The sequence below is a fragment of the Amblyomma mixtum genome, chromosome 1, assembly GCF_055824585.1.
Source record: "Amblyomma mixtum isolate Tamu chromosome 1, ASM5582458v1, whole genome shotgun sequence".
Lineage (NCBI taxonomy): Eukaryota > Metazoa > Arthropoda > Arachnida > Ixodida > Ixodidae > Amblyomma > Amblyomma mixtum.
Window position 1 is genome coordinate 27945479 of NC_143012.1, and position 27639 is coordinate 27973117.

A 27639-nucleotide genomic window follows, 5' to 3' on the forward strand; every position below is an offset into this window, starting at 1 on the left:
TAAATTATTGTATAGATGTGATTTTATTCATAGTACTGTACACTGCCGCTGTATGCCGTTGAATAGGGGGCTCGAAGCTAGTCAAGTAGACACTGCCACTTTTTCGTGTTCTGCTCTTCCTCTTCTTCGTATAAGATCCGCCGCGGTGGCTCAGTGGTTATGGTGCTCGGCTGCTGACCCAAAATACGCGGGTTCGATCCCGGCCGCGGCGGCTAGAATTTCTTTGAAGGAGAAATTCTAGAGGCCCGTGTACTGTGCGATGTCAGTGCACGTTAAGGAACCCGAGGTGGTCGAGATTTCCGGAGCCCTTCACTACGGCGTCTCTCATAGCCTTAGTCTCTTTGGGACGTTAAACCCCACAAAACCAAACCAATCTTCTTTTTTTTCGGAAGAAATAAACGCGTCGATTAATTGATTGATTGATTGATTGATTGATTGATTGATATTAAGGCACGCCCAGGTAGGAACTTTCAAGAAATCGAACTTGACTGCGTACAGGTTTACCGAGGCATCGCTTAAGCACAGGCGTTTCTTTTTTTATTAAGATGCTTCCAACAAGAGCCTCGCCCTTTCGCTCTTGCTCATGCCCACAACCGTTGCCGTCTAAAGTCATGGCTCGCACCGACACGCGAGTCCAAATGCGCGCCTTTGTCCTTCGTAGTTCACTTTTTGCTGCGCTTCCTTAGGCGGTCGTCCTAGGATCGCTCCGTTTGCCCTACAAACACACGTCAAAAGTCAAGGAAATAGCATGTAAACAACTCTTATTGCGCAGTGGACGTAAGCGATCTCCTGTTTTGCCTTGCATCGCATTGATTCGTCGCTACATATGCGCGGGGTAAAGTTTAGACAACTTGTTTGGGGCTGAGAAACCAACCTTACCTTGTGTGCGTTCGCCACCTTCTTGAGGTTGTGGGAAACCTTTTACAGATGTGGCACAACTTGAAGCTATAGACTGTGGTGTGCACATCCTCGCCCACTTTTGGTTGAGAACTGCATTTGGAGAAAGGTTTCGGTGACGAAGTTTGCACCACAAGTCGCCCCAATATGATAGTCCAGACTACAGCTCATCTGGTGCTTACTGCAGTCACCCAATGTGACAGCCCAGACTAGCGTGCATCAGGTGTGGAGACGACTTGAGGAGCGCATCGATTTCGGGCACTTGCGTTGTTATGCATGGAGTTTGCGATGGCACATGTTAGTGCACGGTGACGCAATTGCTAAAAGCTTGGAGGGCTATGCTGAGCGCTGTTTTTTTTTTTTATGTTGATAGTGTGCTGCTTCCGTTATCTCTCCCGCCCCATCCTCCCGCGTTTTCGAGACATGCATCTGTGATGTCTGACTGCAAATGCTGCGTTCGAGGTATATGTGCACGCGTCTCTAAGCGGCTTGTGCCGAAGTGCAGCTGCACGTGGAAACCTATGTGTGGATGGCGGGTTTCGGAGTCGGTGCTGGCGCTCAGGTGCAGCCCCACGGAGATACGAAAGCCACGCAGACGCCAGAACCGCAGCTGGGAGCCGACAGCTATTTTCGGGTTTTCCGTCATTTGCTTCGCAGAGCACCGCATGCACACATCATACAGAAACGTGGCTGGCTTGTCTCTCTGCATGCGCGTGTCTGCTGCACTGGCCCTACCGAATGTCAGATTGACTGCTGATGTCCTTCTTAAAGCGTAAGCGGTATGAGTGCCATTCGACAAAAATCCCGGCGTGTGTCTCTGCGTCGCCGCGGAGTGAAGCCTCCGATGAGGTAGATGCACAGTGCTAGCATAGCTTGCGTAGACGCCCCTATGTTCAGAACATGACTGGTTATGGTGCAGAGGCAGCGTCACCTTTTAAGTGAGTGGGCAGTTAAACAATGACGTCATAAATTTTTAAAAATGTAACACCATAGCGTATGTGTCTTTTTGGCGGGAAACGGAAATGCTCGACTACTACCACAGCTGAGATAGCGATCATTGTGTCTTCCTTTGTCAAATCGCATCTTGTGTAGCTCTGAGTGCGAAGTATGATAAGCTGGTTGCGAGCTGTGCATAAATGGTATAAGAGTTCTGTAAGCGCTGTAAAGGCTGCAAATGTGAAGCATATATCATCAGCGAGCCATAAAATCCCGTAAATAGAAAAACATCATTCTAAAAGCCAGAGAATCATTCTGCCAGAGAATCATTCTGCCAGAGAATCATTCTGCCAGAGAATCATTCTGCCAGAGAATCATTCTGCCAGAGAATCATTCTGCCAGAGAATCATTCTGCCAGGGAATCGTTCTGCCAGGGAATCGTTCTGCCAGGGAATCGTTCTGCCAGGGAATCGTTCTGCCAGGGAATCGTTCTGCCAGGGAATCGTTCTGCCAGGGAATCGTTCTGCCAGGGAATCGTTCTGCCAGGGAATCGTTCTGCCAGGGAATCGTTCTGCCAGGGAATCGTTCTGCCAGGGAATCGTTCTGTCAGGGAATCGTTCTGTCAGGGAATCGTTCTGCCAGGGAATCGTTCTGCCAGGGAATCGTTCTGCCAGGGAATCGTTCTGCCAGGGAATCGTTCTGCCAGGGAATCGTTCTGCCAGGGAATCATTCTACCAGGGAATCGTTCTGCTAGAGCTATAGGGCTGCTAGGGCTTAGGTCTAGGGCAGGGAAACAATAGTATTGCACTGACTACGTGTACTGCTAGAAACGGGAAATGGCTGGATATGTACGGTGATTAACGTAAAAGACTACAAAGAAATGAAAATGTCCGGAATCTGTTCTTGTCACTTCGCCTGTTTCTTTGTTTCGTCCAACGTGCAGCTTTTGTCAAACCTCGTTGTTTATCACGGCCAGCTTACACTGCCCCTAACACGGTTCATGAGTTTGGGCGGTCGATGTTTTTATCGCTGTACAGCTTCGCTATAATCACGTATGGAAATCGTACGCCGACTACACACGCCCGCTGCAGCCTTCCTTTGCTAGTCAGGCTGGAGATCGAGGAATAACTGCAACCGCTTGGGGCGGGCGCGCGTACTGGCTTTCTTATGCATACCGCAGCTTCCGAACTATAGTCCGCTCCGCACCATGTGCATATACACAGTCCGCGAGGTTTAGCTCCAGCTTTGAAAAAAAAAAAAAAGCTTTCAGCTTGTCCACACCCGGTACGCGGTCCGGAGGGGCCAGGTGTAGTGTGTGTGCATAGAAATTGACGATGTACAATCATTATGAAAGGTTGCAGCGTATCTCGTTCACGAGAGTAGCTTTAGACTTGGAATGAATTGCAGGAAAGGCGTAACACTGTCTAGGACTCCTCATAGATGGCGGTAGCCGCACACTGGTATCGACTAGGTCCTTCGGACGCTGGACGGGCCGCCTTCTTCGGCTGCTTCATTCTTCGATCGGCAATATGCGCCCATGGCCTCCTTGGCTGCTTTCGAATATTGAAGAGCTTCTCGCCGTCCGCCTCCTCCGTTCAGCGTCCGGCTTCCCTCACCGTTTATGATGCTCATCTTCGTCTGCTCCTCTTCATGCCTGCTCTCCGACTTCAGCGTCGCGTTCGGCCGCCTTGGGCGCTTTCTCACCTTCGTGTGCGGATACATAAAACTTGCGTTGGACACGTGGCGACCCTTTATCTCTTAGCTCATTCTACTCTGTTGCTTGGCTGCGGCGGCAATACTATCGCCGAGTATTTAGAAACGCAGAACTAAGGAATGAAAGATGACGGAGGAATAATAATGGAGTAATTACTCATTGACGTCCACCCGAGCGCAGCCATACGGCCACAAAGGAAAGCTATACAGCTTTCACAGAAACTTCGTAGTTAAAGAAAAATTCGTCCTGGTCCGGGGTTCGAACCCCGGACCACCGCTGCACCGGAGCAGTCGCTCAATGAGTAATTACTCCCTTATTAGAAATCTACTCCACCTTGGGGGATTCCCCTAAATGTTTGGTCAACACTGTTCCCACTTCGAGTTATTGATCAATTCGCTCTCGCCCTACCATAAGCTTGCCGTCCCGGTTAGCTCAATTGGTAGAGCGACTGCTCCGGTGTAGCGGTGGTCCCGGGTTCGAACCCCGGACCAGGACGAATTTTTCTTTAACTACGAAGTTTCTGTGAAAGCTGTATAGCTTTCCTTTGTGGCCGTATGGCTGCGCTCGGGTGGACGTCAATGAGTAATTACTCCCTTATTAGAAATCTACTCCACCTTGGGGGATTCCCCTAAATGTTTGGTCAACACTGTTCCCACTTCGAGTTATTGATCAATTCGCTCTCGCCCTATCATAAGCTTGCCGTCCCGGTTAGCTCAATTGGTAGAGCGACTGCTCCGGTGTAGCGGTGGTCCCGGGTTCGAACCCCGGACCAGGACGAATTTTTCTTTAACTACGAAGTTTCTGTGAAAGCTGTATAGCTTTCCTTTGTGGCCGTATGGCTGCGCTCGGGTGGACGTCAATGAGTAATTACTCCCTTATTAGAAATCTACTCCACCTTGGGGGATTCCCCTAAATGTTTGGTCATGACGGAGGAATACGAGGAATTAAAACAGTGACCCGATGGCTACCAGTTACAACACACAGCGCGAGAGGATGCGGCGAAGACATCAGGAAACGAAGCTTCTCCGCACCGCCGCTGGTTAGGATCCCGCCGAGTTTTATTTTTTTCTTTTCTGCTGGATTCTATTGGGACGGAAAATTTCGGAATAGTTCTTAAAGGTTCGGCGCTATGTTCGGCTTCAGATTCACCGTCGTCATCGATTTCAGGTTCGGCTTAATGTTCCGCTTGAGGTTCGCTGCAGTTAATTCCGGACGATGTTCGCCAGGATTTGCCGAGAACGGGTGGCAGAAGCATTTCATGCTTAAATGTTAGTTATCATTTCGGAGCACACTGTCATTTCACGTTGGGTATGGTATACTCATGCCTATAACTTTCCTGGAATGATTCAGCAACTACGGTTGATCCTCGTTATAACGAAGTTAAAGGAACCCGACGAGTACTTCGTTATAGCCCGTGTCGATCGAGCTTCAAATAGGAATCATCATTCCTTCGTTATATCCATTATATAGCTGTAAACCGTTTCGTTATAAGGAGGTTCGACTGTAGCGCCATCTGTTAGTCGCCAGTAGCGAAAGTCGCGTAACTCAGTGGGGATATTTCAAAATTGTAATTTTGAGAAAACTAGGAAGTCCCGAGAGATTCTGCGTGAACATAGTGATTATCATGACCTACTTGTTTCCTTCGCTCGTACCAATTATTTCCGATGCCCGCAGAAAGTTAACGGGATGTACAGTCTTCGTCAAAAGTAACCAGGCTGCATGGTTTGCTTCTAGCTCGTACAGTGGAGCCCTTACAGCTTCCCTGAAGCTGAAATGGGCGTTAAAAGTAAGGACTGAGGGTATTCTTACCTTCCAACACCTTTTGATCTTTAGGAAAGCCACAAGGGCTCCACTGTACGAGCTAGAAGCAAACCATGCAGCCCGGTCACTTTTGACAAACACGGTACGTAACATACAAAACTCCCGCCGTGATTCTGAGTGTTCAGCGCCACGTGGTTCGCGGTGGCAGCCGTGCGGACTAGAATCGTTTGTCCAGATTTCCTTGGCTTGATCATGGTCGACTTGGAAGCTAAAATGCTCTGCACACCGTTCCGCACAGCGAGAGATTGAAACAGGTATAGTCCACGTACAGTATTCCGGAAAATGCGGTACTTCGCTTTCGGCTTCGACTGCAGAAACAGAAAAAAAAAGTCTATATCCCCGTCGCACCGATATCCGGCGCCCACCGCCGCCTGTTCGTCGGGCCACTGCGCGGAAAGATTGAAGTGGGCTGGAACGGAGAGAGGGAGTGCGGAGTGGAGATAGCCAACGAGTGTAAAATATACAAAAGGCTTCAGAAAAAAAAAAAAAGTGCCCGCTGTTGTTGAAGTAGGGCGAAAGATTGTTTTCGCCAAGCCAGAAAAGGCATCGATTCAGCCTCGCTGCGTAGATGGTTTCCAGATGACTGCACAGGCAGTCCCGTATGTGTGCGCGGATTTTGCCTTCCTCTCACTTCTTCCCACTTTTTTCCTAATTTATTTTCTACACTGACGCTGTGAGGGTTTCCCGATTGCTCAGCGTCCACATTGAGCGCCATGTTAGGCGACACTTCACCGTTTGTGAACTCATCATCGTAAGAAAGCCTTGCAAAAAAAATAATAAAAAATGTGGACATAGATATGTGAATGGACCAGACGACACAGAGCCCTAACTTTCACTGTTCCGTATGGTTTGTTCGCATCTTTATCCGTGTTTTCTTGCTCGGTTTATGAATAAAAATGCACTTTGTGTCGGGTCAGTGACTGCTCCACTTATCTGCGAATTGCTTTCGTCTGTTGTTCTGGTTAGTATGAAAATGACTGCGCTTGGTGCAGCCCTCAGAAGATTGAGCATGTGCAATAAAGAGCGTACTAGGACATCTATTTGGGTATTATGTTACACAGGGGAATTTATGGGCGTCTGTTTCGAAGGGCGGTGTGGGGGGTTGTGCTGACTTACGCCTTTCTTGAGCTGTCTTTGCCATAAAAAGAAAAAAAGCGTGCCAACAAGTTTCCACTACGAAAAATTCATATCTCGCATTGGGACGGGGTTTCGGTCGCTTTCCCAACGCCCATTTGAGTCTGCCATCGATAGAGCAGCGTCTTGTTTTATTTCAATGCGTGTTTGCTAAAGTTCTTACTGTGCACGTCCACAGCGTCTGGCGTATAGAAAATGTATTGAATGGAGAATGCGTAAAGTCTGGTTTATCGAGTGTTTTGTGACCCAGAATTGTTTTGCTTCAGTAAAGGAAGAGTGTGAGCAGTTAGCTGCTTCAGAATGGTGAGCAGACATCAGGCTTAGGCGTGTGCGAATAATTCGGAAATTTAGAAACCTCTGTGGCTTAAGACTAACCTGAAGCGCCAATCTGAAAGTCCGTCAAGAGTAAAAGGTTGTTTCTTACTCCCTGCTGCGCGACGGCTTGTACTACGTGATTGCATGCATGTGATTTCATTTCTTCTAAGGAGAGTTGCGGCCACTTAGTTCGAGTTGGAATGCAGTGCGCGTCCTAGGACGTGCAGATTCGACTGTACAATCTAAGTTATTACATAGAACCGAGAGGCTCGACTAAATCGTTGTGTAGTCGACTCTCGACAACTTGAACTTGAGCGGTACCGAAGATTTTTTCTAATTGTGCTTAGCTAGAACTAACGGTAGGTCTTTTAAAGTGCACTCGAATTCGCATTAACCGGGTTTTCGAATTAAGCGAGTTCAAAGCAACAAGATTCCGCTTTATAAACTTACTTTGAGGTTAATAACTTCAATCGTCCGCTCCACTGATAGTATGCGAACATGTGGGCTGCATTCCAGGCAGTTAGCCGGAACAGAAATGGGATAAAACGCCACCCCTCGAAGCGTGCGATGGTACTTGTACATCAGAAAGTGTTCAGCAAAGAACAATTAAAAATAAAGTGTGAACCGAAAGGCCGATTGCCGCATGTGACCCAACCCCGACTGCCTCGTGTGTTCTTTGCGTATGAGTGTGTAAGGTGGTCTCCTTATTTCTCTTGCAGCTCCTAGTCGTAATTTTTCTGATGACCTCGTACGGGTGTTCTCTCGTCGGGCTCTGCCATCCGAAAACGGTAGGCCACATATATATACGTGTATGCTGCATATTGTGCGTGTACACTCAAGGAAGAGGCAATCTTTTGTGCACGCATGTGTCGTCGTGCTCGGCTTCTGTAGTGCTCACTATATAAAACTGGCTTTGCTACCTTAATCGGCACCCATTCAATGTGTCTGCGTGCGCGTCTTGCTTTGTGTGGCTGCCTTAGTGTTAGGAACCTTGGCCTGTGTATGCTCGTGGCTATTTTCTGATATCTGCAGCATGGAAGTTGGGCATGTTTTACTATGTCCTCCTTTTTACGCACTGTGACGTCCGCACACTGTGACGTCCGCACACTGTGACGTCCGCACACTGTGACGTCCGCACATCGTGACGTCCGCACATTGTGACGTCCGCACACTGTGACACACGCATGTTTTGCGTGGATTGGGAGAGGTGGTGGACAACTCAAATCGATCAGTCCTCCAGCTTATGCCCAGTTACATACTCCAACTGATTATTCTCTCCTGATGCTATGTCTTCACGCACTGAAAATAAGTGAAATGCATACATATATAGACATGTTTGCTTACACATAAAAAAAGTAACAAAAACGGGTTAGGGTTCAACACCACGTAACTGGCACAATAACTGCCAAGATGCGGCGCATGGCAGAAGTGATAATTCAGCGTTGGGTCTACGCTGCATTAGGAAAACGTAGACGAAGCGCCAGTTTCTTAGTCTGCCGGAGATCGAGTCGATCGCTTTGGCACACGTAGTCCACTTGTAGGCAGAAATAATATTATTGCAGGCGACTGACACACCGAACATGGGCTCCCTGAAGATTTGCTGGTCTCTTGAGCTTCAGTTTTCGTGTGCTGGCGTGTAGGTGGCGACAATTCATCCTGGTACACGCAATGTCAAAATATAGCTGTATACTGCACTACGACGCACTGTTTTTATATATGCCAGATTATTCTACAGCTAATTCCAGTGCAACGTCCTGACGCGGAACCACCTTGTATCAACCGGCAGTGCAGTTCTTAGAATGAGCACGTATGTAGAGTCAGCACTTAGACGCTTGCTCGCGAGAATCGCAGATCGTGAAGTTTGCCGGGCCTAACGGCAAACTGCTTCCAAACAGCAGCTGGAAGTACCACGGAATTCGAGTACACAGTCCCGAGGGAGCTCTTGTTCGACGCGAGACACAGGATGACTTTTTTAAAGGACAGTCCTATAGTGGCCGCCCGTATGGCAGAAGTCGTGGCCGTGGTGTGTTGTGTTCATGTAGAGTTTTCTTCCCAGGTTGGAGGACGCGTGTGTGATAAAAGCGGGGACCGCGCCGTTACAGTGCTATATCTGTACTGTATTGGCTACAGTGGAACAGTTGGGACAGCTGGGATAGTGAAGTGTGTGTCTCATGCAGTGCGGTACTGAGCATCCAATGTGAGATGCTTTCCGCACTTATAAAGATTCGTATGAGTGATCAGGATCCCCGGGTATGTACCGGAATTAATCTAAGTGAGCTTGCAAATCAGTAATTTTTGCTTGTCAAGCAATCAGCCATGCTCATCGATACCGTGACCTCAGCCAGAGAGAGGCATGCCACCTCACTTAGACATGGCAGGAACATAAACAAAAGAAAACTTGCTATTCGACTTCAGAACAAACGCTTGCCCCCACCGCACTTCTCTCCATCCCTCACATAAGCACACCTTCCTCTTATCATTCAAACGTGTCCATTAGCACTGGAAACTCTGTCAGATCGTTCTCTTTGTTTTCCCTATAGTCGTTCTCTTTGAATGTGCACCCGGAGTGCGCGGAACACTTGGTAATGCAGATGGCAGGGATCAACTGTGCCAGGGAGGAATCCCCCATCTGGGCATTGAGCGAGTCGGCAGAGAAGCCGTAAAGGAGCAGACCACTCGTACCGCATGTGCCTCGTATACACACACGCGCAGTAGAGTCAAGGGCCGTGTGAAAGGATTTTACGGCAGCTTTTGTCTATACCGCTGTTCAGCCTGTGCTCAGGGTGGTGTACGCAACCGGTTTATTGCTGCCGACATAATGGGCCGTAAATTGTACTTTGTGTTCCTTCTCTCTATTCATTTCCTGTCTTCTCTTTTTGACGGTGCCCAGGCACGAAGCGCTCGTATTCAGTGCATACCACTCGTGGTCTGTAGAGGAACACGACGCAGTGTGGCATTCGTGCCGTACTCTGATGCTCTCAGGAGAAGTGTGGTTGTTTTTGTTGTCTGAGATCCTTCATTCGTGAGTCGCGGAAAGAAGCACTTTCCACGTCGGCCTCCGAGTATACTGCCCGCTCTGGGGAAGTTCCTCGGCGAGCGGCCGATAAGAACTGGTTCGTTATCTTTCGGCTGCCGTTCCCGCCGGGACAACACCGATATCGTACGCTTCCTTTTTACTTTCGTTCAGCCGCGCAGTGGGGTACGTGTTCGGGGTCCTCGTGGGAGCCCTTCCATAAACAGTGACGGCTTTATTTATTATTTTGCGCGCATTGTTCGGTGGGATGCATATGTTGGAGCATCTGAAAAGGTCATTGACCTTAGAGCCTTGAGCTAGACGGAGTTGTTGCTGATTGATTCCGCGGCGCCACTTATGACGCAATTTGTGATCGTTCGAGTTAATATTTTAGAGGTAGTTTCGTACTTCGTGCTCCGTGTGTTTACTTTCGGCGATGTAATAAACTTTAGAAAAGCTTTGCTGTGGGATATACGTACGGGGGTCCGACTTGGTTGTTGACACTGTCTCGGAAGTTTGCATCCACTGCGAAAGATGGCGCCTCTTGCAAATATTACGCCAACCAGTCGTGTCACTGTGTACTGCTCTAGCCTAGTAAAACGAAAAAAATTCGAGACAATGTATGTCACACACTCACTTGGGGCTTCCTTTGTTTTGCGGAGCTCCCAAGGACAGCTTGTACTGCTGGTAATACAACTTTTAAATACATCGCGGTAATACAGGTCTTGATTTCTTCTTATACGCTGCAATTACAGAAACAAACTTGTTCCAGTATTAGAGGTCAGAGATGGAAGTATGCAGGTTCTGTGTCTTTCTCGTCTCTAAGATATACATACTGCTCAACAGGTAGGCCACATGGCTTCAATCTGTCGTGCACGCCCAGCTTTCTTGGACATTAATTACTGGACACCACCAAGTAGCGCCATCTGTCATCCGACTGTGGCGAACACCGCCTTAATGAATGCGAATATCTTAATTTGTAATTGGAAAGAAAACTGCAGAGTGCGGTGAGATTGTGCACGAAGATGTTGGTACCGATGGCCTTCTCTTCCTGTGCATTGCAGAATCTAGCTGGCTTATAAAATGCTGCCTGCGCTCGCAAAAGCTGGTTCTAACAGCCATAGGAGATCAGTGCGGAGTACCAGTGATTCTAAATTCCCGCGATAATTTTTGATGATCCGCGCGATGCAGCACGTCGTGGCGGCCGTGCAAGCTATATAAGCGTTATTTAGCCCGGGTTTTCTTGGCTTTGGCTGCGCTTTAGTTCGCGCCAAATGCATTCACAAGGAACGCAACCGGGGAACCCCGCTCAGCCCAGATGCGTAGCGCAGCAGCGGTATAGCAGCAGGCCTGCGTAGCGAGCGGCGCGTGCAGTAAGTACTCCGCAGTATTCAAAATGAGTACCTGAATGCTCCCGCCTACTGGCGTAATCCCTTCTCTCGCACGACGACCCAATGGACGTTAAGACTCCCATGGACATCCCGCGGACGTCCAAGGTAGAAAGTTCCAGTGCCCATTGGGGAGAGGATGGCGGAACAGGTGTTCTGTATCTGTCTAGCTCATCATGCGCACGCATAGTGGGCGGAGTGGGTGGGGGTTTTGCAGGGAAATTAACTTTACTTATTTACGTGATAGCTATATCATCACTTGGGCGCTATCACGGGGATACATATAGCTAGCATTCCACACAACAACTTATTTGCTTAATAGATATAAATGAGTACAGCACTTGAAGGACACAGCGAAAAAACAAAAAAAAACACAAAAGCAAGAGTCCCATGCGCTGTGAGGACGAAGTGACAGAACAAGGATATCTTTAAGCGAGCACAGTAGTATAATATATATATATATATATATATATATATATATATATATATATATAATGTAGCGAAAGCCTGAAGTACTTGACTGCTTACAAGAGTATATAGCGGAGTATACGCTTCGTTCGATGATCACTCCTGAAGAATTTCCCATATATACTTCGCTGTATATATATATATATATATATATATATATATATATATATATATATATATATATATATATATATTGCAATTGACACACGGTGGAAAAACAACTGTCTATTCTAACGTTTCGGCCAGGGTCTGGCCTTCGTCAGAGTGATCACTCTGACGAATTGCAGACCCTGGTCGAAACGTTAGAATAAAAGCAGTTGTTTTTCTACCGCGTGTCAAGTCAATTGCGTTTGTGCGTGTCAGCACACAGTACGCCATGTAGCAAGAACTCGCGCCCTTGTAAGGGTGTCCGATGCTTGTGCCAGATCGTGAGCAAAGGGGCGGGTCGTTACACAGTTCGTGAGCGATGCGCGCTGTCAGGGCCAAGATCCTTCTCTTAAAAACCAGCTCAGTATCCCGCAGTGTGCTCGTGTACGTACACGACGACTGCCCGACACTTGCACACCACTTCACAGCAGGGAACCTCGGCCTGTGCTTTCTTTTTTCCTCTTTGCTTTGTTCCGGGCGATCTCTCTCCATTAGCTCCCTGCGAAGACAGCTGGTATTGGCGCGTGTGTGGGACAGCATCCAGCTGTGGCCCGAAACCGGTCTTCGGAGCTCCTCGGCCGGCACGACGCCCCGCGGTGTTTGTGGAAACAATGCCTGACCGAAGGGCGGTTTGAAAGGAGAAATACAAATGTCGCTACAAAGAAGAAAAAAAGGGGGGGGGGGGGGGGGGGGAATGCAAAGAAGCTTCCCAGCATGCTCCGAGCTGCATAGCCATGCATTTAGACGAACGTCAATTTGGGCTAGATGGTGCATTATTTGAGACAGAAATGGTAATAGCGCTAGAGCAAGACGCACACAAGAAAGACTGACACAGGACATGCGCTAAGGACATAGACTGACACAGGACATAGCGCATGTCCTGTGTCAGTCTTTCTTGTGTACGTCTTGCTGTAGCGCTATGACCATTTCTGTCTCAAATAGCCATGCATGTTGCGTCGGGGTGGTTGAACAAAATTGAAAACCATATATTATCATATCATACGTTATCAATCATAGAAGAAAGCAATAGTCGAAAAAGTAGGGGGGGAGGGGGGTAATGCGCGTGGTCAGAGTGTATAGAAGCCCAAAGATGATATGGAATTACCCATGTAGGGAACTTGCGATGTTGCGAAGACGTGTTGCTGCTGTTGTCTTTTCCTGCACAATCTTTTTCATGATGATGAATTTTTATGCCGCAAGGACAACTGTGGCCAAAGAGCACCACGACATGATTTTTTCTTATACTCAAGTTGAGGTCAGAGACCCATTTCCCAAGCATTTCACCCCAGATAAGCTAAGCACCAGGGGAAATCTTGTACCCATTGCGTCACCGGTGAGTACCGGCAGCACTGGGGATCGAACCCCACACCTCCCGCATGCGAGGCTCAAACACTAGGCCACCGCTGAGTCGACAAAAAAAAAAGAATTAAGGCATAGAGCTAGTTTTTTCAGCTACGGGTTTGGACAAACCGGAGCGTTAAGTGACACTGCACCTTGTTCATCGCTGTCGTAATGGATATAGATGAACATGCATAATTGTTGCAGTCCTCTGGATGCTCGACACATTGCCCTAATTTCGCATAAATTGCCGCCGCAGTGGGCAGTTTGTCCTGCAGCTCTCGCTGCGAGCAGCAATACGCTTGTGCCCTGTTAGTCTTCCATCGGTGCTTTTCCAAAGTCCACATCTTCCAGCCTACTTGTCGATCGAGTGACCGAAAGTGCAGCCGTAGCGGCGCGTCCTCCTCTAGGCCGGACTGGCGTTCTGCTCTCTGCGGTCTAGACTCTTTGAGCAGTTTTCGTGGCAGTCATGCTCACTATCTAATGCGCTAGAATCGTTACAGGAATCGCACGACACTTGGCTGAGACGGTTCTAATGAGGTACCGAGGCTGGGATTGTTTCAAAATCACCGTACGAATAGCTGTAACTTACATCCGATATTTCGATGCACGAACCAGTAATCCTCAATGATAATGGACAGGCGGACATAAGCAGAGAAAGAGAGACGAAGAGAAAAAAAAAATTGGACGGGACGCTTATAAATTCCTCCTATGACGCAACAGCGTTGAAGTAATGCTCTTATGTGCAGTACTGGTCATTCTCAAGTTTACGTTCGTATGTCCCTGGGAGTCCCCACACCAGTCCTTCAGCAATGGTGCAGCGGTTAAGGGTTGCGCCACAGCTCTGCGATGGAAGGTGCTGCCACCGGTGGGGCTTGTGCGACCTAGGTTCCTCTTCCCTAGTAACCACTTGCGATCAGTCATTAATTTCAGTCAGTGTGCTCACAATCCACTGGGGAAGGTTGCGATGACGCCACACGATCACATGACCTCCGTGGTTTATAACTAGGTTGCTTCTGGGTGGCCATCTGGGCCACCGTATACGCCACCGTATACGCCACCGTATACGCCACCCTATTCTTGGCTCACAACGCCGATTTAACACTATCGCGTTAAAGTAACGGTGCTATTTTGAGAAAACGCCAACTTTCCTGCGTCGCCTATAAGTTGTAACGCTATATAGCTGCGATCCTGAGTCCAGTTGAGCGCCTGCGGGTAGTTCATGCACAGACATCCGCTGTGTCCCACACAGGAGCCTTATACCGGCGCTGACGAACTTCCGAGACCGCCCCCGGAATAGACTAAAAAGCCCCGGCTGACCTGTCCTCTCTCTGAGGCTATTTCGTGCCTCGCGTTACTGAGCTACGCCCCTCACCCTCGCCGTGGAAGGAAGAAACAAGTGCGGATGCCCCCCCCCTCCACCTCGGGGCCTCCTTTGTTCTTGCGCGCGTATATATACTATACAGGGCTTCTTCTTCCGAGAGCTGTCGTGCGCGACCCGTGTCACGCGTCGCTTTGTTCCTGGCCGAGCGCTCCCTGTGCGGGCGGCGTCGACGTCGCCGTGGTGTCGCGGCATTGTCCGGCCGCCGTTGCCTTTCTTGGCCAGCTCAGTCGCGAACGAGCCGCGCACGGCTTCTGCACTGCGCTATGTAGTGCTGAGAAGCGCGCTTTTTTTATTCGTTTTGTTTGTAATTACACTGCGAAAGCTCTGGGAATGGTGACAAAAAAAATTGCGAGGTAAGAAAAGCCGGCAGTAAGTGTCTCACTCCTCGGTGGACACCTCAACTGCGCCTCGAGGAAAGCGATTTGGGGGGCTGGCATACTGGCGTCTAGCACTGCTGTCAGTAGTTCAGGGGAATACACAGCGCCAAGAAGAAAACATGGGCGACGGGAGCGACCGGCATGTTCAAAGGCTGGCGTACACTTGGTAGCTTTATTCTTAACGTTCCGAAAACATATACAGGTAGACAGAGGGCGCTAGAGGGCAGTAAGCACTAAGGTAAGCACAGAACGAAAAATACGGCATTAAAAAGACCACAGAAGCGCAAAGAGCGACGTGTCAGAAGATAAAGGTCACAGCTAAAGCCAAATCCAGAAGGTTCAAAACAAAACTTTTGACGGTTTGTGCAAGAGAAGGTCCGTTCACTCATACATATTTGTGCAATCTCCGAGGTCGTACGCATGCTAAGCTTTAGTCGGTGTTCTTATAAGTGAAGCAATTGAGGGGCGATCAATTGAACTGTGCTGTCGTTCTGCAGCCTGGCGCACTAACTGTACCATTATAACCACTACTGCAACATGTAACTTCACTAAGCCACTATCATCGCTAGAACCCAATCACTATCGCCTGTCACTGAACTGTCCTTACAAGGTTGTGTAGCCGGCGTTTCGTTGTAGCCGGCGTTTCGTTGTAGCCGGCGTTTCGTTGTAGCCGGCGTTTCGTTACAGCCGGCGTTTCGTTACAGCCGGCGTTTCGTTACAGCCGGCGTTTCGTTGCAGCCGGCGTTTCGTTGCAGCCGGCGTTTCGTTGCAGCCGGCGTTTCGTTATAGGTGGTGTGTTACTGTTTCATGGAGGTTTCGTGGAGATGGAGTCTTCACACAGGCGCCTGACATCGACGACGGACAGTTCTTGCCGCCACGGCCCTCCTAATACTCTTGCATTAATAGGTGAACGAACTGGGCGGAAGGAAATAAATGTGACAGCTGAAGGCTAACAAGCGGTTGGGCCGTCGGTCCGGCGGAGACAGCGGCAGCGCGTCTAATAAAGCAATTTTGCAACTGCGACGATCCTCAGGAACTTATCAGGTCCGGTTTACGAATGCACACCAGTACAGACACAAGAAACACGAGGAGCTCCTGCAGTGCATCCACACTGCAGGAGCCTGCAGTGTGGATGCAAAAAAAAAAAAGAAAAGAAGAAAACATTAAAAGCTAGCTCTCTAAAACGTGAACAGCCCCATTCAAATCTCCGGCGCGCTTACAACGTTTCGCGCAATTCATTACTCTGATTGATCGGCCTTCTTTTTTTATTCGAGCTCCTGCCCGCGTATAGTTCCGAATAGAGCATCAGCACAAGGATTCAAACCAGGTTTTCCAGTGCTTTCTTTAGTTCGTTCGGCCGGGAGTCGGCCTCTCGGATCGTGTTTACGAAAACACCGGCGGTCCGTGGCTTATCGCGCGATAATATCACTCGAGCCGTGTCTGGAACGAGTCGGCGGAGTTCGCGGCACCCGTGGAGCGTTGGTCAGCATAGAGGTCCCCTACCTACGAGCCATTTAGCGAGCTCTGCAGGAACAGCCGGCCTCAAAGCATTATCTCTATAAGGGCCTGCCCCCAGCACTCTCGTTGACAAGCGTGCAACAACGGACATGTCGGCCAGGTAATGTCACAGCGGAGGCACGGCTGCTTTGACGCAAGACCTTTGCGAAACTCGAGTGGTGAAAACGCTCGTATCGGAAGCGGCCACTGCGAGCGCTGCAGTGCTCTCGAAAGTAGATACGGCGAACCTATACGGGCCAGGGTCGAGCGCGGCCGGCGGCAAATTAATTGCCCCGTCCGAACAAAGAGCTCTCTCGGTGCATCAGTGTGATTGGCGCGGCGAGACGTGCCCAGCGTACCGCGATAGCAAAAATAAATAAAAAAAAAAAACTAAGAAGCAAAGGCAAGGAAAGAAGAAATAGGGAGAGGGGCAGGGAAGACCCGAAAGACTCTATATACAGACCTCGTAAACGGAAGTTTAGTGTGTCCTTTATGGAGTAATAGTTTCAGAACCGCGTCTCATTTAAGCGTGTTGACGCTGCGCTCTCGGTGAGTCTGTTGCAGCATCCAAACTGGTCGCCCATTTGGTATACCAGCGGAGCTTGGCAAGATTAAGTTCCGCGACTGACGCTATCGATATTGATTGAGTAGGCTATTGATATAACGGTCCAGTCGCTCCTTCCGTTCGAATCTCACTCACGTCAAGAAACTTGCCCAATAAGCATGACACTTTTTTTCATCGCACTGCTAGCGCCTATTTAGCAATCCAGCACAAATTATAACATAGTGATTTCGGCAAACGGAAGTCACCGGTTCAGCACTGACGCATTCTACATGACAATATCGTTCAGACTGTACGCGACATCAGTGGTTCAATATTCGTGAATAGGTCAGTCAGAAGCGATACCTGCAGAAGCCGGGTCGTCCAGACTCATCATCTCAGAAGAGGCTGCAGTCCTCGACATATGTCTTGGCAAAATGGGATTTTCTCGACCTCATTACTACCGAGAACTTTGTGTAATGCGAATGCAGGGCGCATGTGCTGTATCCACGATATGGTGGCTTTTCCTTCCCGCTATTGCTCTCAATCCTGTTCGAGCGAATGAACTAACGCATCCATTTCGTCGAGAAGTGCGTTCGGCGCCGTTTTGGCCAAGATCGTGCTGGCCTGGGAACTTTTTGCGGCTGGTCAAGCATTCTGGTACTCCCGTTGGGACTAGCTTCCACCGATTCGGGTGGTCTGACGGAAGTGCAAGACACTATCGTTGGCCGCTTCTCACGCCATTCCCTTACGAATTTTTTTAGACAGTCGATAGACTCTCCATAGACTTCTGCCTGTAAAGTCTATAGACTCCCTATAGACAAATCCTAGGGAAGTCTATAGGCAATACAAATGCTGTAGACAGTCTATAGACAGTCTATAGATTAGCGACCATACACCTTTATTAGACTTTTGTCTTTAGACTATGAACAGACAAAAAGAAATATCTATAGGAAGGAAATAGTCTATAAGAAGTCTATGGACTGTCATAGACCATTTTTATAAGGGCTGCGTTTGCAAGCGCATCGGCAACCAAGATTAAGAACCCCAGGCGGTCGAAATTTCCGGAGCCCTCCACTACGGCGTCTCTCATAGCCTTAGTCGCTTTGGGACGTTAAACCCCATAAACCAACCAAACCAAACGATTATAGTTCGTTCATTTTCTGTAAAGCCAAAGGGAAGCAGCGTATTGATGCGGCTCTTTCGCCGTGGTTATTTCAAGTACGATGGACCGCCTAGTGCACTGCACGGGCTCGGGCCGGCCCAAAAGCCCGGGCCCGGCCCGCGGGCCGGGCTGGGCCGGGACATGATCTGTTTTGCCGGGCCTGGGCCGGGCCCGGGCCTGAAGTTGCGGGCCCGGGCCGGGCTCGGGCTTAAAGCTGCGGACCCGAGCCAGGCTTGGGTCCGTACAGAAACGTCTGGTGCCCGACTATTCATTCACTATTGCAGAGTAAAGTACACAACTGCGGCATTGCAGCAACGACACGGATGAGCTATGGGTTATAGTACGCGCTGAGAAAAAAAACTAAGCTTTATTCATTGACTTATTTATTTCCTTCTTTCCACGCCGCGGTGGCTTAGTGTGATTACTTAGCCGGGGAACCAGGGTTTGCTCCTAGCCTTGGCGGCCGCATTTCTATTTAGGCGGCAAGCATGACAGCCATGTACTTTGTAGTATCATTGCTCATTGAAGAAACCCAGGTGGTTGAAATGATCCGGAGCCCTCTGCTTCGGTGTCTTTCACAGCCTGAGTCCCCTTGGGTTCTTAAGCCCCCAAAAACATAGCTATTATTTTATAGCTATATTTTTCTCATGTGAGAAAATTCACAAACTAAAGCGCGTTTGGTTTTCTTTTTGATCAGCTGACCGGAACGTTTCGTAAATGAAATAGCCACAAAAGCTCGCGAGAGTTTGTAAATCTCATCTCATAACCGCGTCTATCCCTCTTCGTTTCTTCAGCCTGGTTGTCATGACAAGTGTTTTGTCCTGTAAGTTATCACGTGGTTCGCGCGTTATCTTCTGCTCCACCAGTAAGAGTAAAAATTTAACCGGTCTTAACAGTCGTCGCCGTAGCTCAGAGGTAGAGCACCGGACGCGTAATTCGGAGATCGTGGGTTCGGATCCCACCGGCGGCATGTGGTTGCTTTTTCTTCTGCTTTTCAAATCAATTAGCTTTAAGCGATGACATATTCAGTAATATACTAAACTGATCAACACGACAAAATAAATAAATTAATTTAAAAAAAATCCCCTGGCCCCTTGGTTTCTGTGGCTGTTGGCTTCTGTCATATTTACAACGAGCCCCTCATTCCCCTTCCTTGTTTGCTTAATTGCTAAGCGAGGGCCTCGATTCTGGCAGCCTTGATGCCATAGGAAGCATAAGAGGGTTCTCACACAGTTTCCACCCTCTCCGTTCGATGACGTTCTACGTCACACCCGCGGTAACTCAGGACGTTCTACGTCCGCCGCTTATGGGCGTGGGTGGCGCTGATGAACACTCTCAAAGTTAGGTTACTTGTAAACATAAATACCCCCGAAAGCAGAAGGTTTGACAGCCGTCGCCGTAGCTCAGAGGTAGAGCACCGGACGCGTAATTCGGAGGTCGTGGGTTCGGATCCCACCGGCGGCATGTGGTTGTTTTTTCTTCTGCTTTTCTAATAAATTAGCTTTAAGCGATGACATATTCAGTAATATTCTAAACTGATCAACACCACAAAATAAATAAATTAATTTAAAAAATCCCCTGTGCCCCTTGGTTTCTGTGGCTGTTGGCTTCTGTCTGTTTACAACGAGCCCCTCATTCCCCTTCCTTGTTTGCTTAATTGGTCATGGATCGTTCGTAATCCCAAAACATACCAATACAGAAATGTTTAAGATGCTTATAGTCTTCAAACACCGTGAAATACTCAAGCCTTTTAGCTTTTCGTTTCCGCTGAAAGGAGTTCGGATATGAGTTCAACCTGTGAGATCGCGTTCACTAAAAAAATGTCATGCCACTGCTTGCTAGGCAGCTTTAATGTTTTTACTTCGCGGGCGGCAAAATATAACTGATTAAAATCATGGGGGAGTGCAAAGTAGTCTATTACGCGCGTATGCAGCCCTTTTTGTTTGGCTCTCAGAACTTCCGAGTTTATCATTGAATACGTACACGAGATCACTGACCAAAAGACAGGCCTGGCGAGCACTACCCTTAAACACTTCCTTCTGGGTTAAAAAGAACCAACTTTCTGCAAGCCAAACTGTGGTTTCAAAGCCTTTGTCGGCCAGTTTCTTATCGGTCTGGTAGCAGTCTACTTGCTCAGAGTGAGCAGTATAGCTCAAGCGTTACTGTGAAATGGGCCGGGCCGGGCCCGGGCTGGGCTTCACTCCAGGATTCACGGGCCGGGCCGGGCTCGCTAGAGCGATAATATAGCGGGCCTGGGCCGGGCCCGTGCTTGAAGCCGCGGGCCTGGGCCGGGCTCGGGCTTCAGGTCTCGGGCCCGGGCCGGGCTTGGGCCTCAGATTGAGGCCCGTGCAGTGCTCTGGGACCGCCATCGTATGTGGTCATCGTCCATGCACTGACTGAAAGCGACGCGGAGGGCGAGACCGACGTCCTTGCTTGGTCTTCGTTATCGGTCGCCTCCTGTGGCTGCATTGCTAAGTGCCCGACGGGGTTCCCCTCGGAAAAAACCGGTCGCCACGGTTATACCGGGAGCACAGCGACTTGCGACACGGGGACGGCAGCAGTCGCTTTCGAAACGAGGCTCAAGCGTGTGCATCGTTGACACTGGGGGGACGCATAACGACCGTCTGCTTTTCGTGGCTTTGACAACTGACGCGCATAGCAAGGAGAAAGGCTGCGTACGCGTATAAACGCAGCGAGTTTCGTTGCTTGCATGTAGTATAACCCTCTATGCTTATAGGACACAACCTCTCGCGGACGAATGTCGACGGACTGCAGGCACTAAAGAGCGGACTAGAGCTCCCTTCCCAACCCTTGTTTACTTTATTTTGCGTCTGCAGAACACCTACATTAGAGTTTTAGCCGCACCGTATACGTTAAACACGGCAACTACGGCAGCTGCTACCGTATGGCAACTGCCGTACGGTAGTACGGCAACTGCTACCGTATTTGAACTGCTACCGTGTTTGAACTGCTACCGTGTTTGAACTGCTACCGTGTTTGAACTGCTACCGTGTTTGAACTGCTACCGTGTTTGAACTGCTACCGTGTTTGAACTGCTACCGTGTTTGAACTGCTACCGTCTGGAGCTGCTACCGTACTGGAGCTGCTACCGTACTGGAACTGCTACCGTACTGGAACTGCTACCGTACTGGAACTGCTACCGTACTGGAACTGCTACCGTACTGGAACTGCTACCGTACTGGAACTGCTACCGTACTGGAACTGCTACCGTACTGGAACTGCTACCGTACTGGAACTGCTACCGTACGGAGACTGCTACCGTACGGAGACTGCTACCGTACGGAGACTGCTACCGTACGGAGACTGCTGCCGTACGGAGACTGCTGCCGTACGGAGACTGCTGCCGTACGGAGACTGCTGCCGTACGGAAACTGCTACCGTACAACAAACGTGGCTAGGCAAGCCGGGCAATGGTAGCAACGCCAACACATTGCACCGTCCCCGTGCTACGTCCCTGCACAGTTTAACCCTTTCATTTCGCTATCATCACAATATAGCTGTGTTGACGGATTAATGCACGTCTGGAATTAAACAGGCAGGAAAAAAATTGCGACAAGTCCTGCTAGCGGACTTGGCTTCGACGAATGGGTGGCAGTTCCCAGGAAGACACAGCCTTAGCAGTGCATGGCAAGACTGCGCGTTCGCCCTAGCGCGACTCTCTTCGCACCGGCACGCCCGCGTCGCGACAGCTGTTCCACAAAGGCAGCGAGCCGAGCACGCCCGTCATTACGGCGAGGCCTCCCCCGTTCGTCTTCCGCCGCCAGGCGCATTGTTCCCAGTCTCGGAGGCCATCCCCCCCTTCGTGCACGGTCGCTGGCCGCCGCCACGGCGCTCATCCCGAGTCACGGAGGAGAGGCCAGTTCGCGAGTGCGTGCCATCCCGAGACGAGATTACGGCCCTGAAATGAAAAGCAAGAGTAGAGGGCTCTTTCGCGACGGGCTGGCCTTGGGGAGACGTTGTCCTAGGCATTGCGTGGCCAGGTGGGCGCCGAGCGAAGAGATGGGGGTTTCTGAAAGCGCCAGGTGTCGCCGGGACGTCGGATGCCCGAAGGTGTTCTCGTGTTACCTGCTTGTAGAAGTATCCGCATATTTCGCATCCTTTGTTTGAACATTCTCGTTCTCGTAGAAATGGAGGAAGGGTCATCGGAAGGCGCGGACCTTAGCAGAAAAGAGGCAGTCTGGATTGCGCAAGGCCACCGCCGCCTCTGCTGCCGGTACGGGTCGGAACGGAAATTGAAGGTCACCGCGTGGCCGACATATGTCGCTGGAGCGTTGGAAAATTAATGTTTGGGCTTGTAGACGCGTCATCTAGTGCCTAAAAAAATTTCTAGTAAATTGTGGCTCCTCGTGCGTGAGCAGTGGGGAGAAATATCGGGGTGTGAGTTGAGTAGGGGGCCGGTTGTGGCGCCGATTGCGTGGTGTTAAAAGCGGGGAAAGCATGTTGCAGAACGAGCGCTAGCGTTTAGTGTAGCCTAGGGCTCAGATCAGACATCCGAGGGACGTCCAGCGGGCGTCCGTTTTGAAAGTCTGTTATCCCTGACTTGTTGTCGAATACGCATTAGGCAGCCGTCGGGCGTTCACAAGAAATGCATATCCACATAATTGTTCTCGTTTGTCGAAAACGTGCAGTATAGTTATGTGGTTTCAGTAGCGGAAATTTCAGTGCAACGTATGGCCTATTTGGTCATGTAATTATGTCTAGAATATGTGTTAAAAGGGCCGCCGCGGTGGCTCAGTGGTTATGGTGCTCGGCTGCTGACCCGAAAGACGCGGGTTCGATCCCGGCCGCGGCGGTTGAATTTCTTTGGAGGAGAAATTCGAGGCCCGTGTACTGTGCGATGTCAGTGCACGTTAAAGAACCCCAGGTGGTCGAAATTTACCGGAGCCCTCCACTACGGCGTCTCTCGTACCCTTAGTCGCTAACCAACCATATGTGTTAAAAGGGGCTTTTCTGGCCACCCATGAGGTATGAAACAGCGGCTTGAAAAGCTGCAGCAGTCATTTTTACTGGCAGTGCTTATATATCATGAAAAAAGGGTTGCAGTTGTATTGCCATCTGTTCTTGTGTGGCGTTGAATTAGTCACAATACATGGCTGTGTAAAGGGGAGCAGACTTGTTCATGTGCACCCTGTACATGTTTTGCTTCGATCCTATGTGCAGGCATGCGAGCATGACCCAAAGGTGTCGGTGGAAGTCTTCTACGAGACGTACTGCCCAGACAGCCGGAACTTCGTCCTTGAGGAGCTCAACGGAACGTATGCTGAGCTGTCCAACATAATTCAGCTTCAGCTTGTCCCATATGGGAAAGCGTCTGTAAGTTCAGCTGCGTGCTTTTTTATTTCTCTCTTGCATGTCCACAGTACCACTTCCCTCTGTCTGACCAAGTTTTAAGTCGCTCAGTGTTTTCTATCGCTTTCTCCGTATCCATGCAGTTGGTAAGCATTTGGTTCGTAATAAAATTTCAGTTTACTTTTCTCGTGTAAGTATGCCTCCTTTCAAACTTAACTTCAGGGATTTCATAAGCGAAGGACTTCGCTTCATTGCTGCTTTTTTTTTTTTTTTGCTCTTTGTATCCAGAGGAGAGAGCTTCCCAACAAGTGGTTCACCTTCGATTGCCAGCATGGAGATAAGGAGTGCTATGGAAACCTGCTGCAGGTGAGCGGAAGTTCCTTCATTGTTAATGGTAAAGTACAATGTCGCTCTATATAAAAGGGAACATGGGAGCTCGTGGCCGACGCTCTCCGCGAAGCGCTGCCGCCGAGAGCCAATCAGCGGCAAAGGCGCATGCTTTCATACTGAGCGACCCTGCACGTATACGTCTTCGTAAGCAGCCAATAGTCTGTGGTGAAAAAAAAAGAAAATGTCTGGTTTAATTGCTGCTTGAACTACAGTAAAACTTAGATAAACCTAAATCGGTTTATTCGAAATAACGGTTAATGCGATGATTTCAGGTATTCTCGAAATTTATTTTGCTAAATTTGTTGCTTAATTCCAGCAGCCAGAGTGCGCCCCTGATTGATTGATTAGTCAATTTTGAATGCAGCCTCCGAGACACCCCCTACGCGGGGTACGCAACGCGTGCTGTGTGCCGTCGCTGATCTCGGGAGTAACGCTCCGTCTGCAAACTGGCAACCACGATTAACGTAACCGTTTCCGGTTTCCTCGTTTACGCATTTCAGGGATTCGCCTGTGTTGGGTGCTCATGAGTTCGCCTATTTCGGGTGAAAACGCGACCATTTGTGCGCTCCCGTTTATTTTATCCGTTTTTCGCTTCCTGAAGCTTGCAGCGAAGTGCGTCGTTGCGCTATAGAAATTTCCGCAGCACAGACCTTAACCTGCGTCTAAAGCACAGATAAAATTGTACTTAACTAGGAAGCTAAACAGTCAGCCTGTTCGAAAAGGCAGCTTATCGGTCTTCGCATCCATTATCGAGCTTTTCGGTGCTGGAGCGTTGATGTGGAGCTCGCTGTAGGAATTGGGTCCGTGGGTGAGCTTTGCCGTTCATTTAATTAAATCGAGTGAGATTGGCGAATGTGTTCTGAGGAAGCTGAAACCACAACTGAAACCCCGGCGGCCGGCGACGACGGCGACTGCGTCTGTGAGCTCCCTTTGTTGGAGCAGTTAATAGCGGCTTTTAGAATAGGGGGACCCTATCGGTTCGGGGAACGGGGGAAGAGCGGGGCCCCAGTGCGCATGCTCAAAACAGAAATTCAAGGAGGCACTTAAGAAAACTTACGTGCGTTAACGCGAAAGCATTTCTGCTTCCATCATGGCGCCATCTGCTGGGCCAGCGTCGTACGTTGCGAGGGAGATTTTCAGTGGGTGCCGCATGATGGCGCTACGACACGCCAAGCAAGAAGTAAATTTTTCGGAAACGTACTTTTGTACTCGGTGAATTGCGGCATCTTAATTACTCATGTACGCTTCCAAGACAGCTGTGCATTCATTAGGCGCGCCTTTATTCGGCTGCAAACGTCGAATCGCCGTGGCGCTGTGGAATCGTCCCCGTGTCGCACGCCACAGGCCCGGTTCATATTCCCCGCCTAGACCCAAATTTTCTTTTTTCTTTATTGACAGTTCGTACCTTTCTGGATTATAATTATATTATGGTTCGGATTGCGGATTATAGTTTGGATTGTTGAATTATGGATTGGCTTGTTGCATGGTTATGGATTGGCATGTGGATTGGTGAAAGCGTGACACGCCACTCACGAGCCATAAAAGGCTTCCGCCTTAACCCGAGGGGCATTACTGTCCTGCGCCTGCGCACTGGCGCCCCGTTATTTCCCCATCCCCATAACCAATAGGGCCCCCATTCTAAACGTCTTCAATGATTAAACGTCGACCGCTGCTCTATTTTCAGCAGTGCTGATAGCTCCAAAGCCCTTGGAGTTTGCCTTTTTTGTTTTACTTAATTTTCAGATTGCTTGAAAACCCGTTTAATTCGAATGTTCCCTGCGCTCGACAGACTTCAGTACTGTATTAATTGTGGCATTTGCCATAGTATGCATTCACCTCCCTTAACACCAAATTTGTTGCGCGCTGCCTTCTGGACTTCATACCTGTGCCTACTGAGGCCAGAGCTGCGTGCTTGATGGCAACTGGTCAGTGATACCCGAAAATGCTCTTTCCAGCTGCAGATGCACACACCAATGAAATGCATTTCAAAGGCGATGTCCTTGCATGGATATCTGCACTGTTTTAATATTTTGCACATAATGTGAGGTTTTCGGCAATGAAGAGCCTTTCACTTCTATTTGGCTTCAAAGTCGAAGAATTCTAAATGTTCCAGCACAGATTTTTCAGTTGCATGCAGTGGTAAATGCTAGTGTCTGGCTACCTTTAGATTTCAGATCATATAGCAATTTTTGGTTGAAAGTTTTAGCAGCCAATAGCAGGCCACAAAATGTTCAGTGCTGATGCCTTGTTCTCTGATTGTCTGCTTTTTTCAGACATGTGTCATCAAGTACTATCCAGACCCCAGCGAACACTTGCCACTTGTAGTCTGCATGTTTTCATCCAAAAATCCTAACCGGGCATACGACGCGGTAAGTACCTCCATTGTAAATGTTTGCCTGCTGCAGACTGTCCAGTGTCCATTTCTCAGTCGTTCATACTAAGCAAAACTGTCTTTTACCTAGTGGCACAGAATACCGGTAAATTTCTGTTGGACCAATTAAAATATCACTGAAACACTTGAGATGTCACAATGGTTGAGCAAAGTGTTATTATTGGCTAGTCGGTAATGATACATTCGTGCAGTGCAAAGACAGGAAAAGGCTAAAACACAGATCAACACAAGTATTTGGCACGTACCCCAGGTGGTCAAAATTTCTGGAGCCCTCCACTACGGCGCCCCTCATAGCCAGAGTCACTTTGGGACGTTAAACTTCATAAACCAGCCTAATAATTTTAAACGCTGTGTTCGCTGTCCTTTCATATTTCGTTGCACTGTAGGAACCTTTCATTACGTCATTACTGAAATCAGTATTTATGATAAGAAGGAAGCTACAAACATAGTGCCTTAAGTATTACCCAGTTGAGGCTGCCAAGCTTCGAATATCAACAGTGTTGAATTCTTGTTTTTGGCATCGATTGGTAAGGTGCATTGCAAGTTAGTTGAGCGAGAGCTTGAGAAAACAAAAAGCAATTAATGAGATTTTCTTCTTTGGTCTTTTATTCTCCAAAATATGCAGTGTGCCAGGAAGCAAGGGTTCGACATTGAAACTCTACAAAAATGTGTGTCTGGCAAAGAGGGCAACGACCTTCAGCTGAGGTTTGCTGAGTGGACTGAAAGTGTGAATGGCAAAGGGCGGCTAGAGTTTGTCCCCTGGATTCGCATGAATGGGGTAAGTAGAAAGTTGGAATTCACAAATATATACTGATCATGCGTGAATGTGTATGCTTTGATTCCATGATTAGTTCTATTAGCTGTTTTTACAGGCATTGCAAATACATTTTGTAAATACATTACGTAAATTCATTACGTATTTACCATTGAGAATTTCTGCCAATATGCTAGTGTTTGTTCAAACTGGATGATTGGGTAAAGTTAACCTGTACTTCTGATATGAGTACATGCAAGGAAGTCTAAAAAGGTGTCAGTCAAGAAGTCAATGTCCACAAAATAATTTAGGCAGTGCATTTCAGGCATACATATAAACAAAAGTTGTCTCGGGATGAAGGGTACTCAGTGTTCCCCAGTACCTTCACGACAGAAGCTCGTTGCATGTTGAGTACTTGAGGAGCGTTATAGTTGTTAGTTCTGATACTCCAGAATAATTAATATGGGTCATGCTTGTTTGCTTTACAGCATCCAGAAGTAAGTGTTTGTAAGCAAAAACCACAAGTGTTCAGTGCAGACATCCACAAGTAATAAATCAGTAAGCTGAGAGTCAGCTTGAAAACCTCTGAATACTGTATTTCTCTAATGAAATCAATTTGTGGGCCTTCACTGAGGCCACTTTTTTATCATATTTTCTT

The 27639-nt window shown here is 48.7% G+C and overlaps 1 protein-coding gene across 2 annotated transcripts in view; it reads left to right on the forward strand.

The window, feature by feature from the left end:
- The window catches only part of LOC149365848 (gamma-interferon-inducible lysosomal thiol reductase-like), a 72709-nt gene that overhangs the window by 41734 nt on the left and 3336 nt on the right, over nt 1–27639 (forward strand). Inside the window, exons 2-6 of one of the 2 annotated variants that reach the window (XM_089546775.1) lie at nt 7537–7605; nt 23317–23469; nt 23734–23811; nt 26109–26204; nt 26853–27005. In XM_089546775.1, the coding sequence (XP_089402901.1) occupies nt 7537–7605; nt 23317–23469; nt 23734–23811; nt 26109–26204; nt 26853–27005 (549 nt within the window). The remainder of the gene's footprint in view (nt 1–7536; nt 7606–23316; nt 23470–23733; nt 23812–26108; nt 26205–26852; nt 27006–27639) is intronic. The other variant, XM_089546770.1, reaches the window with a different exon arrangement.